The sequence below is a fragment of the Zosterops lateralis genome (assembly GCF_965231275.1).
Source record: "Zosterops lateralis genome assembly, chromosome: 13".
Classification (NCBI taxonomy): domain Eukaryota; kingdom Metazoa; phylum Chordata; class Aves; order Passeriformes; family Zosteropidae; genus Zosterops; species Zosterops lateralis.
Window position 1 is genome coordinate 18,691,462 of NC_139773.1, and position 13,029 is coordinate 18,704,490.

At 44.4% G+C, this 13,029-nt stretch overlaps 1 protein-coding gene across 1 annotated transcript in view; it reads left to right on the forward strand.

Moving 5' to 3' along the window:
* The first annotated feature begins 5,936 nt into the window (after nt 1-5,936).
* MAP2K1 (mitogen-activated protein kinase kinase 1) overlaps nt 5,937-13,029 on the forward strand; it is a 32,659-nt gene continuing 25,566 nt past the window's right edge. Inside the window, exon 1 of the mRNA XM_083870604.1 lies at nt 5,937-6,156. Within this exon, the coding sequence (XP_083726730.1) occupies nt 6,077-6,156 (80 nt within the window). The 5' untranslated portion in view covers nt 5,937-6,076. The remainder of the gene's footprint in view (nt 6,157-13,029) is intronic.

The following is a 13,029-nucleotide window of genomic DNA, read 5'->3' on the forward strand; positions in this document are numbered from 1 at the left end:
CCCTGTCACTTCACAAAGTCACTGAAACCCTGAGGTTGGAAAAGACCTCCAAGACCATCGAGTCCAACCTGTGCCCAATTCCCGCCTTGTCACCAGCCCAGAGCACTGAGTGCCATATCCAGGAATTCCTTGGACACCTGCAGGGATGGGCACTCCAAACCTCCCTGGGGCAGCCCTTTCCAAGGCCTGACCACCCTTTCTGTGAGGAAATTCCTGCTGGTGTCCGACCTGAGCTTCCCCTGGTGCAGCTTTAGCCGATGTCCTTCTCCTGTCCCTGTTCCCGGGGAGCAGAGCCCGATCCCCCAGCTGGGCTCTCCTGTCAGGGAGTTGTGCAGAGCCAGAAATTCCCCCTGAGCTCCTTTTCCCCAGGCTGAGCCCCTTTCCCAGCTCCCTCAGCCTCTCCTGGAGCTCCAGCTCTGTTCCCTTCCCTGGACATGCTCAATGTCCTTGAACTGAGGGGTCGGGCACAGCACTTGAGTAATTCCTCCCCAGTGCCCAGTGCTGGGCAGAATCACTGCCCTGCTCCTGTGTTTTGCCCTATTCCCAATCCAGGTCAGGGATTCCCAATCCAGGTCAGGGATTCCCAATCCAGGTCAGGGATTCCCACCCCCTGTCTCAGAGGAAAGAACCAGGACAGTGAGCAATCCCGAGCTCTTCTCCAGACAGAACCTTCTGGGAATTTAAAACTGAACAGTTTGCAGTTGTCCAGGCTGGGATAAATGTGCCGAGCCCTCAGAGGTTTGGCAGCTGTGCACGTAAAATGCCATGTAAGGATTTGGGTTGCAGGGACAACAGGAGAGGTTCCAGGCTCCCGTCTCCAATGCAGCTGGAGCTGCAAATTATTCTCATATTTTTACAGCTCAGTCCATAGAAGTGTATCTGACTTATAGTCTCTTTGTTTAAACAAAACTATATAAATTAAGGTAAAATATTAATCCATTAAAGGAATTGGTTTTCCTTTATTTCTCTATAAATTCAAATTTGACAGACAATGTTTCTGGTAATTTAATGTAGTCCTTCTAGTAGGACAAAATCAATTGCAGTTACTTTCTGGTTAAAATTATTTTAACAGTTAATGTTTTAAATGGGTATTCCCAACTGCTGCAGCATCTTTTATAGTCAAGAATCTATTAAATATAGGGAGAACACACAAATGGATTTTTTAGCACTGAATCAATTTATCTTATCTTTTTAGATATGGCAAATTTTCTTCAATCGATTGATGCAGCTGAAGTATGAAAATTAACACAGGGATTTAATAATAATAATCATAGATCAAGTGCTGCTAATTTCCAGCACAAAATACTGTAATTGTCATATAAAATTACTGAAAATCAAATATCTATATGATGAGCTCTTTGCATTGAAAATAATAGTCACTCTTTGTACTGAAAAATCCTTACAAACCAAAAAAGAAAGCAGAAGATCACTTACAATCTCTGCAGAGGACACAGGGTTATAAAACCCACCATATTTATGCAGTTTTGATTAATCAATATTTTTGAAGAGTGTTTAATTAGAAGCTGGACTTGATGACCTAGGTGGTTCTTTCCAGTGCTATGTTCCTAATTAAATAAAAAGCAAATGCTGGCAGGCATTGATTATTGGTTTTTCTTCAGGAAATGAATAACCAGCCACATGCTGCTAAGATAATAAGTCAGGAAAAAACAAACAAAAAACCCCCCACAGGTTGCCTCTGTTCTAGAAAACACTTCAGGTTTCTAGTTTAGGTGAAAAAGAAACATTAGTGCTTGTTTCTGTTTGATTACTGTAATTTCATCAGAAAAACTGCAGAAAATTAGCACCTTATTTTATATTTCAGTCTCATTTCCTGCTTTGTTACATGTAATATACGGCAAAGCAAATCTGTCAAATGGATAATTGCCTGTTTCCACGCTTGAAGGGCTTTATTCCTAAGGGAGCAGAATTTACTCAGCAAAAAAACCCTTCAAATATTATGTTGGCAAAGCTGTTCGTGCCACAAACCCTCAGCATAACTGCTGCCATTGTTTCTGTATTAGTGAGAAGTCACATCTTAAGGATTAAGCAAATTTCAGTTATTTGTGATTTATACTTATTTACATTTATACCTCGCTGATCTAATCTAAATTTGATATTACGCAGCCACCTTAAACGTTCATTTCTAAGCTTTTAGTATATCACAAAACATTTAAATTGTGCTGTGATCCACAGTGCTCTTCCAAATCTCTGTTTCTTGAGGAAAATAAGGTGCAAGGCAGGTCGTGATCTCTGTCAGGTTCTTTGTCAACTCCCTTCAAATAATTTTTGATCCTCTTGGCCAATTTTATTCAAATTTGAACCAGACTTGTTAAATTCCATTGCTTTATGGGACTAATTATTTCCCTAACTTGCTTTGCTAACCACTGCTTAGATTAAGAAGTATTAAATCTTGCAAATAGAAGTTTGTGTGCACATGTTTTGGCAGTAAAATATGCAGCTCTGTGTGGCAATCGAGTCTGAAAAGTTGGCTTCATTTAGATGCAATTGATCGATAGAGTAATTGTGGTTTTCTTCTCATGCAAGAAATTAGGCAAAATTTCGGTTTCTATAAGGGGAAAAAAAAGTGGTAATGAAGATAAGCTTCTTTGTTCCACTTCTATTTACAGAGACAAATTATTTCTATTTTTCCAAGCAGTGGTGAAATCAATAAATCAGAAAGTTTCTCCCCTCAGAAGCCTCTTGCTGAAATTACAGCACTTTCTATTTTTTTCTTCATCTTTTCCTCTGTGATTCACCTTCAGAAACACCTGTTTGTACAGCAAAATACAGTTCCTTCCATGGAGAATATTCAAATTTCTAAAACATGTGTTCTGTTTTGGCTGGGGAAACATACTTAATTTTTAGTAACAAATGCCCTGACGTTAAACCAATTTGTTTTACAGACAACAGTACAGAAATTATTTCTGCAGTGGCATCAATCCATATGCCTGTGAAATTATTTCCAGATACAGTCCATCCCAGATATTTTTGGGGTTTGTGCTTTGGTCAAAGGGATTTTAAAGGAGATTGATGAAATCAGTAATTTCACAGCCCAGTGTTCTCAGTGCAAGGATAAACTGCTCCAGAGGAGGGAGCTGTCCCTTAATATCTGGAATTGGATGGAGGGAATATATCTTTAATGGCAAAACTGTGAAAAAAAATTTTATTTTTTTTTTACTTTAGAAATGGGTGAGATGATAGGAACTGTTCAGCATTTTTGCTTTATATATGGGGAACTTTGTTCATCATTTCGGTTTTTGTAAAAACATTAATGATTGCTTTGATTAAAATATAATTGTATTTTGCAAACCACAAAAATTTAAATCATACAGAATTCAGGCTGGCTCTTTATCCAAAGTATTCACAGCAGAAATTTTGTTATGGAATTAACTCTGCACTTCCTTTTGTGTCTGAATCAACTCATTGGAGTATAAAATCAATCCACTGCTGGAAAGTTGTTATTCAGTCAGTGGTAAATTCACGTCTTGTGTATGAAAAAGACCATTTGGGAATCTTAGGAAAAATTTGAACCACCAAAGAAACTGTTTTTTCACTCTTTTACCAATACCAAGCCACTACCTCCACCTTAGTGCTGAGTTCCTCAGTGCTGCTTCACTTCTTGGCTCACGTGTGTCTGTGAGGGGTTTCGTTTATCACTTAACAAAATGATGAGTAACTGCAGAGTCTTTTCTGCTCGATGTGTCGTGTTTGTTGACAGATGGAGCACTGTGTGGTGCAGAAATGCACAGTGGCAACAGAAAGAATTTCTCAGCTGTGTCAGAAATCAGAAGAAATCTGGAAGCTCTTCTCACTTTGTAACTCCTACGGGCCTTAAAATTGAGTTTTCAGCTGACTCCTGCTGGATTCAGACAATGAGAAATTAATCTTATAAAGCAACTCAAACTTTAGCAAAGTTCTTTTACAGTAAAGGCAGGATTGTAGTGTCACTGTGCTCACGGAAGTCAAATATACAGAACTCCTTTTACCTCCTGACTCTCACCATATGATTAATGTGTGTGTCATAGTTAACTGCACACGCGTGTCCAGATTGGCTTTGTTATCCAATCAAGGCCATTGGGTGCTTTCATTTTCCATATCCTGCCCCTCAACCCCCTCAATATCCACAGCTAAACAACAGAATCTCTACATTTCAATTCTCAGAGAATCGATATGGAAGAACACATCCTACTGACCATAGCAAGGATATATATTGCCCTCACAGCAGTTTTGCTACCCCAGAAGAGCCCACCAGAACACGGACACCCCATTGTCGTGGCCGAGGGGTGACGTGCCCCGCTGGCCCATGAGCCAGGCCTGGCTGTGACAGCCCCACGTGTCCTGGGCTGACTGACCAGCTCTGTTCCAGCTGCCCAGGTCCAGCCCAGCTGTCACAGGACACCATTGTCTGTCCTCTCTGCTGCTGCTTCTCCTCTGGGATCCCTCTGCTCCTGCTGATTGTAACACTGCAGTTTGCATGTCCTTTAGTGTTAAAGGGCAGACTCCCCAAAATAAATCAGTCCTTTATCGATTTGTGGGAGTAAGTTGATGTTAAAGCAAGGTTCTGTTTAAGTCATCAGAGAATAGGCTGGGTTGAAATGGACTTTAAATCGCATCCTATTCCACCTCCTGCCATGGGCACAGACACCTTCCACTACACCTTGGAACACCAGGCTGTTCCAAGCCATGTCCAGTTAAAACTCTTGTTTCTGCCCTCCTTGTGCCAAGCTGGGAGTGTGGCTCTCATCCTGTGTGAGAGAGCTGCAAAGCTCAGATACTGAGCCGACTTAAACTGCCCCAATGCTCCTTCCTCATTATCCCAGGGTGCTCCAAGCCCCGTCCATCCTGGCCTTGAACACTTCCAAGGGATGGGGCAGCCATGGCTTCTCTGCAAACTGTGGCAGGGCCTCTCCACCCTGCCAGGGAAGGATTATTCCCGCTATCGCCCCTGACCCTCAGCCAGGGCTTGGTGAGGGCAGGAGCGTTCTGAGGGCAGGAACACTGTGAGGGCAGGGACTCTGAGGGCAGGAGTTCTGAGGGCAGAGACTCTCTGACGGCAGGAGCTCTGAGGGCAAGAATTCTGAGGGCAGGAATTTTGAGGGCAGGAGCTCTGAGAGTAGCAGCGCTGTGAGGGCAGGAACTCTCTGAGGGCAGGAGCTCTGAGGGCAGAGACTCTCTGAGGGCAGGAACTCTCTGCGGTCAGAAACGCTGTGAGGGCAGGAGCTCTCTGAGGTCAGAAATGCTGTGAGGGCAGGAGCTCTCTGAGGTCAGAAATGCTGTGAGGGCAGGAGCTCTGAGGGCAGCAACTCTTTGAGGGCAGAAATGCTGTGAGGGCAGGAGCTCTGTGAGGGCAGAAACGCTGTGAGGGCAGGAGCTCTATGAGGGCAGGAACTCTCTGAGGGCAGCAGCTCTGTCAGGGCAGGAGCTCTGAGGGCAGAGACTCTCTGAGAGCAGGAGCTCTCTGAGGTCAGAAATGCTATGAGGGCAGGAGCTCTGAGGGCAGGAACTCTCTGAGGGCAGAAATGCTGTGAGGGCAGGAGCTCTGAGGGCAGAAATGCTGTGAGGGCAGGAGCTCTGAGGGCAGGAACTCTCTGAGGGCAGGAACTCTCTGAGGGCAGAAATGCTGTGAGGGCAGGAGCTCTGTGAGGGCAGAAACGCTGTGAGGGCAGGAGCTCTGAGGGCAGGGAACTCTGAGGGCAGGAACTCTCTGAAGGCAGGAGCTCTGTAAGGGCAGGAGCTCTGAGGGCAGCGCTTCCCCGCGGCCTCGCTCCCCGCCGTGCGCGTGCGCGCGCTCCCCGCGCAGGCGCGCGGGGCGGGTGCGGGCGGCGCGCGCCGGCGCGGTCCCGGCCGGGCACATCCCGATCCCGGGCAGTGCCCGCCGGAGCTCGGAGCGCTCGGAGCGGCGGCTCCGGCAGCCGCACGGCCCCACCTGCCCTCAGCCCGCGGGGCCACCGCCGCACAGGGGAGCTCCCCCCCCCCTTCCCGAGTTTACCGCGCCGCAGGAAGTCTCTCGGACCTGTCCCGAAGTGGGGCCGCGGCCGCTCCGTCCGCTCCCTCTGCGCGCCGTGTGCGGGCGAAGATGCCGAAGAAGAAGCCCGGGCCGATCCAGCTGAACCCGGCTCCGGATGGATCCGCCGTGAACGGGACCAGCTCTGCGGAGTGAGTGCGGGCGGGGGTGCGGGCCGGGCCGGGCCGGGCCGGGCGCTGTCCCCGGGGTGCGGTGCTCCCCAGCCCGTCCCGCCCCGCAGCCCCGGCCCGGCCGCCGCAAACACCGCGGGCGGGGAATCCCGGGCTGGCCCCGGCCGGGGGAGCCTCGGAGTCCCCTCTGCCGAGTAAGGGGATGCTGCCTGCCCTGATAAACAAACTTCTGTCACATACGCGGCGGAAAAAAAAAACAAAACAAAACACCACCTTGTTGGAAAAAATAGGGGGAAACTTGTATAACTCCTTTCTCACAGTCCGTCATGGTGTCGGCTGGTTTCTTAGCTTATATAATTATCTAGTAATGACAAATTACACGTTTGCTATGGTGTATTTCATAAACGCGCGTGTGGGTGAATTTATACTGGAAGCCGCAGATTTGTAGAAAAGGTGTTTTGTTTTGTTTTGCCTCGTCCTTGGCTTTAACCCAAACAATCGTTAGTTGGAGCAAATGTGTTTTTTTCGCTAATTGGCGCGTTGTGCTGGGTACGGCAGGGAGTGTGTGCGGAGATAGGGCTCCGGAGCTGCTCTGTGTGCAACACAAACATGACACTGTAAATGTGGGAAGGGCTGAGCTAATCACTCTCCCCTTCTGGGGGGGAAAATACTGAATATTGGATGGTTGCATGGCGCTGCTGGAGCTTCTGTTGCACGTTTCTCACGGATGTGGGTGGGCAGACACAGCAACCAGCACCTCGAAGTGATGAAATATTACAGAAAGGTTTTCATTTGAGGTTCACGGGTCAGCGTTCACACCTTGATTTTTTTTAGACAATGGTGTCGGGGCTAACCCTTCAGCCAGCCTTGGAACAAAGGTGTGTCTCGGAGGAGCAGATTCCTGCCCCTGTATGGTCAGGTCGGTGCTCTCGGGGAGATGTAAACGGAGCTGGGATGAGCTGCTGTAGCACGGTGACACAGAGGATGTGAGGCAGCCTTGCAGTGACATGTGCAAGTCTCGGGCTTTAAAGCGCTCTGTGTTCATCAGTGCCACGTTTTCACACAGGCTCAGATCTCGTTTCACCACCCAAACATCTTGTTTTATTTTTTTTTTTTTTAACTCAAACAACCAAAACCAAATCGACCGCAGAAGAAATGTAACCCTGAAACCAAGTGAATACCTCCCCCAAAAAAATAAAAAATTTAGCATCTTGCAGCTCCAGCTGTGACATTTCTAGCAAACTCTTTTGATGATCAACTGAGCGATGAGCTGTTTAAAAACTGTTCTTTGGCAGGAGTCACTGATTGTATCTAAGCATTATGATCTGAATATTACAGAGCTTTTGTTCTGGATTGACAGGGGGAAAATACTCTGGTTTTACATTTGCTCGGGTAGCACTTTCCAGTCGATTTTCTCAAGGCAGTTGGGGATATGATGATTTAGTCTCCAGGGATCTCCTTGCATTTTAGTCTTGTTCTACAAGAACAAATCTGATACACCAATCACTCGCTGCTTGTAGTACCTGATGTAAATCACCTCACTCCCAATATACTCAATATCACATCTCTTCCCCCAAGAAGTGTCATTAATTTTAAATTGCTTTTACGTGTATGGTGCTCATTTACTTGTTGGAAGCCTGTTGGAGACTCCTGGGAGTTGCTGAATCTTTTCTGCACTGATGAACATCTGCCTTGCTTCATTTTCTGCTCTGTGTGTTGATTTGGCTGGAGTTTGTGTCTGTGTGTCCCCCAGATTTCTGATCTGTGTCACACACAGGACCTTATACCCAGGCTTAGAGGTGTCCAGTATTTTTAAAAGAAGTGGCTTAGTGAAAATAAATTCAGCAACCGCTTGTCCTATATACAGCCAGGATTAATTAATCATGGAAACATCCCCTCATCCTCCTAATTTTAACCCCTCAATTGTGAAAGATTTCAAATGGCTAAGAACAGTTGCATCAGAATTTTGAACATGTTTTTGGGATTGAGTTGAAAGCTGTTTTATTTTTCATTTCCTTAATCTCCAAGGTTGTTTATTTCCCTCCCCTCTCCTGCTCTGAGTTTTTTTTTCCCCCTTTGGTCAGTGCCTGAATTCCTCAGTCAGGTATTTGCGAGGCTGGTGCTGTTCCCAGGCGTTCCAAGTATTCCGTGCATCTCTGCCCTGCCACATTCACACGGAATTTTGGCTGTGTGAGGCTCCACACACACACAAACCTGTCCTCCCGCAAATCTCTCCCTGCTCTTCAGGGACAGCAAAGCTCAGAAGGAGCTCGAATGACTTGGCAAAGCAGAGAGGAAGATTCCAAGCGAGGCGATGAAATTCCTGCCTGTGAGTGCCTGAAGGACCCGAACATCCAGCAGGAAGGAAGTTATTTAGGGCCCTGAGGGTGATTTTTGGCGCAGACCCAAACGGATGTGCACGGGCCATGGGGAGCTGCGGGCTGGAATCCCGAGACTTTCCCTCTGTCAGAAAGGGGGGAAGGTTCTGTAACTCATTAACGCTGTTAGGAATGAGCCCTGCTGACACCGCCACTTCCTGGCAGAAAGGAAGGGGAAAGGGAGGAGGTGAAAGAAAGAGCTGGATGATTCAGGATGTCCTGCTTTGCGTTCGTGTCCTGTCCTCTGTCTGCATCCTTATTTGGTGATGGGAGCTCATTGACTGGAGCAAGGGAAAGCTCATGGTGTAGGGCTTTAAGATATGCAGGAGGCCTGGGTCTCATGTGCATAACCCTTTTCTCTTTTTTCCTTTCTTTTTTTTAATCCTTTTTTTATTTTCCTGGCAAAGTAGTATAAAAGGGAGTTAATACACTTACAATTTAAATACATGTATCCCGAATATTTAAATAAAAATTTCACAATGTTTCTCTCCGACAGCAGATTTTTGTCACTTGTAGCAATTACTCAACCACAAAATCCTGTAGGAATAATTATTCTCCAGGGCCTTCCCAAGCCCTGGCTGTGCCCAGTTGGATAACAGAGACAACTTCGTGCAAGGTTTTCCTGTGCCCTGAGCTTCACTTCTGTTTTTGACACTTCCCGTGGAGTTGTGGTTACACGGCGAGGGCTGAACCTTTCTGAGCTCTGAGCTGCCTCAGCTCCTCAGGCTCAAACCAAGATGACACTGGCCAGCTGTAGATTTAATTTCATTCTTTGGAGCTGCACAGATATAATTGTGCAAAGCTTCTGCAGAGAAGGGAAAAAAAAAAAAACCCAAACAAACCCAACCAAGCAAACCTGAATGAAAATTAATTGAAGGAAAACTATTCTGGCTGAACGTTCTGGGGTAGTTTAGTGTCTTAATAGCCAAAAGGAACAAGAACAAATCTCAAGTTTATGGAGTTATGTTCCTTTCAAACTTCTGACTCCCTGTTTTTTAGAATATCTGACAGTTGTCACCCAGTTTTTGTTTCTCTGAAGCCAACCCAGCCCTAGAACATGAAGCAGGAAAAAAACCCCAGGTTTTGAGATAATACCACTTTCCATATTAGAACAATTTTTTTGCTCACATGAAAAGAATGGAACTTCATGAAGTTCTTTAATTGCATCTTTAAAATAACAAAAGAAAAAAAAAAAAAAAAGTCAGAGAAAAGGGTCAGACTAACTGCTCTGAAGCCTCATGTTTTACCTTTTCTCAGTAAATCCAAACAACTTTCCCAGCTCTGGTGTTAAACCATAAACCTTCCAAAACTGCCTGGGGTTTGATTGAGTACAAAAATGAAAACAATTCCTTTTAAAAGTTGAATGCCACTGACTTTTATGTATTTTATGAGCTTTGACACAAAGTATTTTGAAGTACTTTTTTTTTTTCTTTTCAAAATATAAATGTACTATGTGTTTTAGCAAGAACTGGTGTCTCCCAAATCAAGCCTGAGCTGTGACCTCTGCAAATCTCAGATGTGAAGTATCAGCTACAACAGGAGGTTTGTGTTTAATTAGATAAAAATGAGAGCAAATAAAAAGGAAACAACAGAATTTGCATCTTCTCCCATGTGCTGAAAAGAAATGGGCCCTAGAGAGGTATTTAAGATGCTGTCCATAGGTCTTTACCACCTTAGGAACTCTATTTCTTTTTAAAAAAGAAAGAAAATCCAAAGCAAATTGTGAGTAAAACCAAGTCATCAGGTACAATGTGGTTTTCTCTTTGTAAAGCCTTAATTATAATAAATCTGTGCCTTAGAACTGCTCAAGCCAGAGAGTAATTCTGTAAAAATGGGTGACTGCAAATTCCAGTCATAGTTTGAGTATTAATTAATCAGCCTTTCCTTGTTGTTGCTGTTTATTCTGGTGAAATTGTGTTTAAGGAGGTCCCTGAATGGCTGGTGCAGCTCCCTGCGTTTGCCTGGCAAAGAAAATTTGGGGATTGTGCAGAACTGGTTTGCACTTCAATATCTATTCCAATTTGCAAAGTAAACAATTGCTTACTTACTGTGCTTGCTGCAATTTTCATGTCTTTCAGTATCTTTCTCAAGGGAAGCTTCAGTTTGGGTTTTTGAGGAGTAGAAGGGCAGGTTGTGTCCCATCAAAGGGATGGGGTTGTGGTCCTTTGGGTTTGGGTTTTTGGGCTCTTTCCTGGTGGATCCCCTTCCAAAAGGATTTGTCCTCCATTTTTAAATCAGTTTTCTTGGATGTGAGATTAGATAAAAGGAAAATTTTCACAGAGTTGTTCACTTTAATGCTTGCAGGGTCATTTCTGCCTTGCTTCGGGGGGGATTTTTTATTTGGGTTTTTTTTTTCCCCTTTGGAATTCCTTGGACTTCAGGGGAGCTTTTTTTGCAATGTTCTGGAAGATTAGACCCTGGAATTTTATGACTGGGTCAGTCATAAAATTGCATTTGCTTCAATATACACGTAGGATTACTGCAAGCTTGTAAATATTAAAAAAAAAAAAGAAACTTTTTTTTTTAATCCCTTACTAATGAAGGATTAATCAAGATTCCAAATACATGTGATATGAGAGAATACATTTTAAATTAAAATATACTCATGCACAGCTTTCTCTTTTAACGTGCTTGAGCCTGGCATAGTCCTTCACTGAATTAGAAATACCATTTTAATGTTACTTAAGTACACTAATAGAACATTAGTGATCTGCTGTAATAAAATAATGAAAAGTCAGAGCCTGCAGCACCTCACAGACTTGTGCTGAAAAAAAATTATGACTAAGTGGACACCACTAGCACAGAAATTAATGCAAGGGGTACATTGACCTGTGCAGCTCTTACTGGCTGTAGGCAGCTTTTTGTTGACAATTATGGATGTAGGAAGGATTTTAAGACATTTAATCCTGTCTTGTTATGTTCTGACAGTCAGATTTTAACATAATGATGGTAATGGAGGAGCACTTTAGTTTGTATGAGGTGTCTTTTTTTTTTTTTTTCTTTTTTCAAAAAGCTTAAATTGGTTTAGGGGAGTTAAAAACTGGGTGTAAAAATAAACGTTGCTGAGGAAATGTGAGGAGGAATAAGTGGTGAGGGAAGTGCAGCTGTGCTCGTGGATCCAGCTGCTTTTCTTGTCCCTTTCCACTGAGCCTGCAGACAGTCACAGAGGTGTGATTTCACAACAGAGCTTGTGCAAGATCCTGCCCTTCTGCAGAAGCCTCTCCTCTCCTGGCTGTGCCTGTGTCTGCTGAGAGCTCAGAACCCACCAGGGAGGAGTTCTCAGAGCTCTCTCTGTCCACCAGCACTGGCCAGGGAAATAATCCCACTGAAAATGTCCAGTATTTTAAATTAATTTGTACATTGGGAATGAGTGGCTTGGGGCAGAGTGAGACCATCACCTCCTGCCTTGGCAGGATGGAGTGACACAGCACAGGGAGCCAAGAGATGCTGGAATTCAGAAATTACAGCAGTTCCTGAGCAGTTTTAATTGAATAATCTCAGGTCTGTTTCGAGAGGAACAAATCACCTGTGTTACCTCATAGCCAAAAAAAAAGGGATTGAGAGGATCTGGGTAAATCCAACATATAATTGAATTATTTCTTGGTATGACAACAGTGCTGCAGTTGTTAACCTGGGAAAAGGGGGTTTGGGTTAGCACTAACTTAAAAACAACCCAAACATGAAAATTCTGGGGAATTTACATGAGGCAGGAAATACACCAGCCAATTTTTGGAGTGGATTTTGATTATGTATTTCACTGTATACAGGAGAAACATTCTGAAATGAGCAGAGTAGGAATTTTCTATGAGGTCTGATAAACCTTTCCATCTCACCTTTCAATTACTAAATTCTAAATTTTCCAGTAAAAAAGCTCCTCCCCCTTTTTGCCTGCCTTCCATTTTTTTTACAGCTACATTTGTTCTCCCACCATTGCCCTGGGGGTTGTGTAAAGTGTGCAAATTCCACTGCCAAAACACAGGAATGTCTCTTGGAGGAAGAAATGCTGGCAAAACTGAACTTTTGGGGAATCGTGTTCTTTATTCCAAAGACTTCTTATTTTTACTTTTTTTTTGAGTGGATTTCTTTTTCTATTCACTTGTGTTGCTAGAAATTAGTAATCAGATGATTCCTGCCTTTGCTACGTGCTCAGATTACCAAAGATTACTTAAAATCTTGGGTTACACTTTGGAACAGAAGTGCAAGGAAGGATTCCTGCCCACAGCAAGGGGACAACTGGGAAAGGCTCATCCAGAGCTCAGCAACTCCTGGCAAAACATCTGTGTTGGAGCCTTTGTCATCCTGAGCCCTGTCTGAGCAGGAGGAAGGGAGATTCCAGCAGAACTTCTCCCTGCTGACAGCTCAGGATGGGATTTCCACCTGGATCCAGCCTCATCCAGCATCAAGTGGAAGTCCATAACAAGGACAGATTATTTCACTTTGCATCCTGAGCACCAGGATGGAGATATTCCAACAGTGTGGGATTCTTTGGATGAACAAGGATCTTCCTAAAAAAACC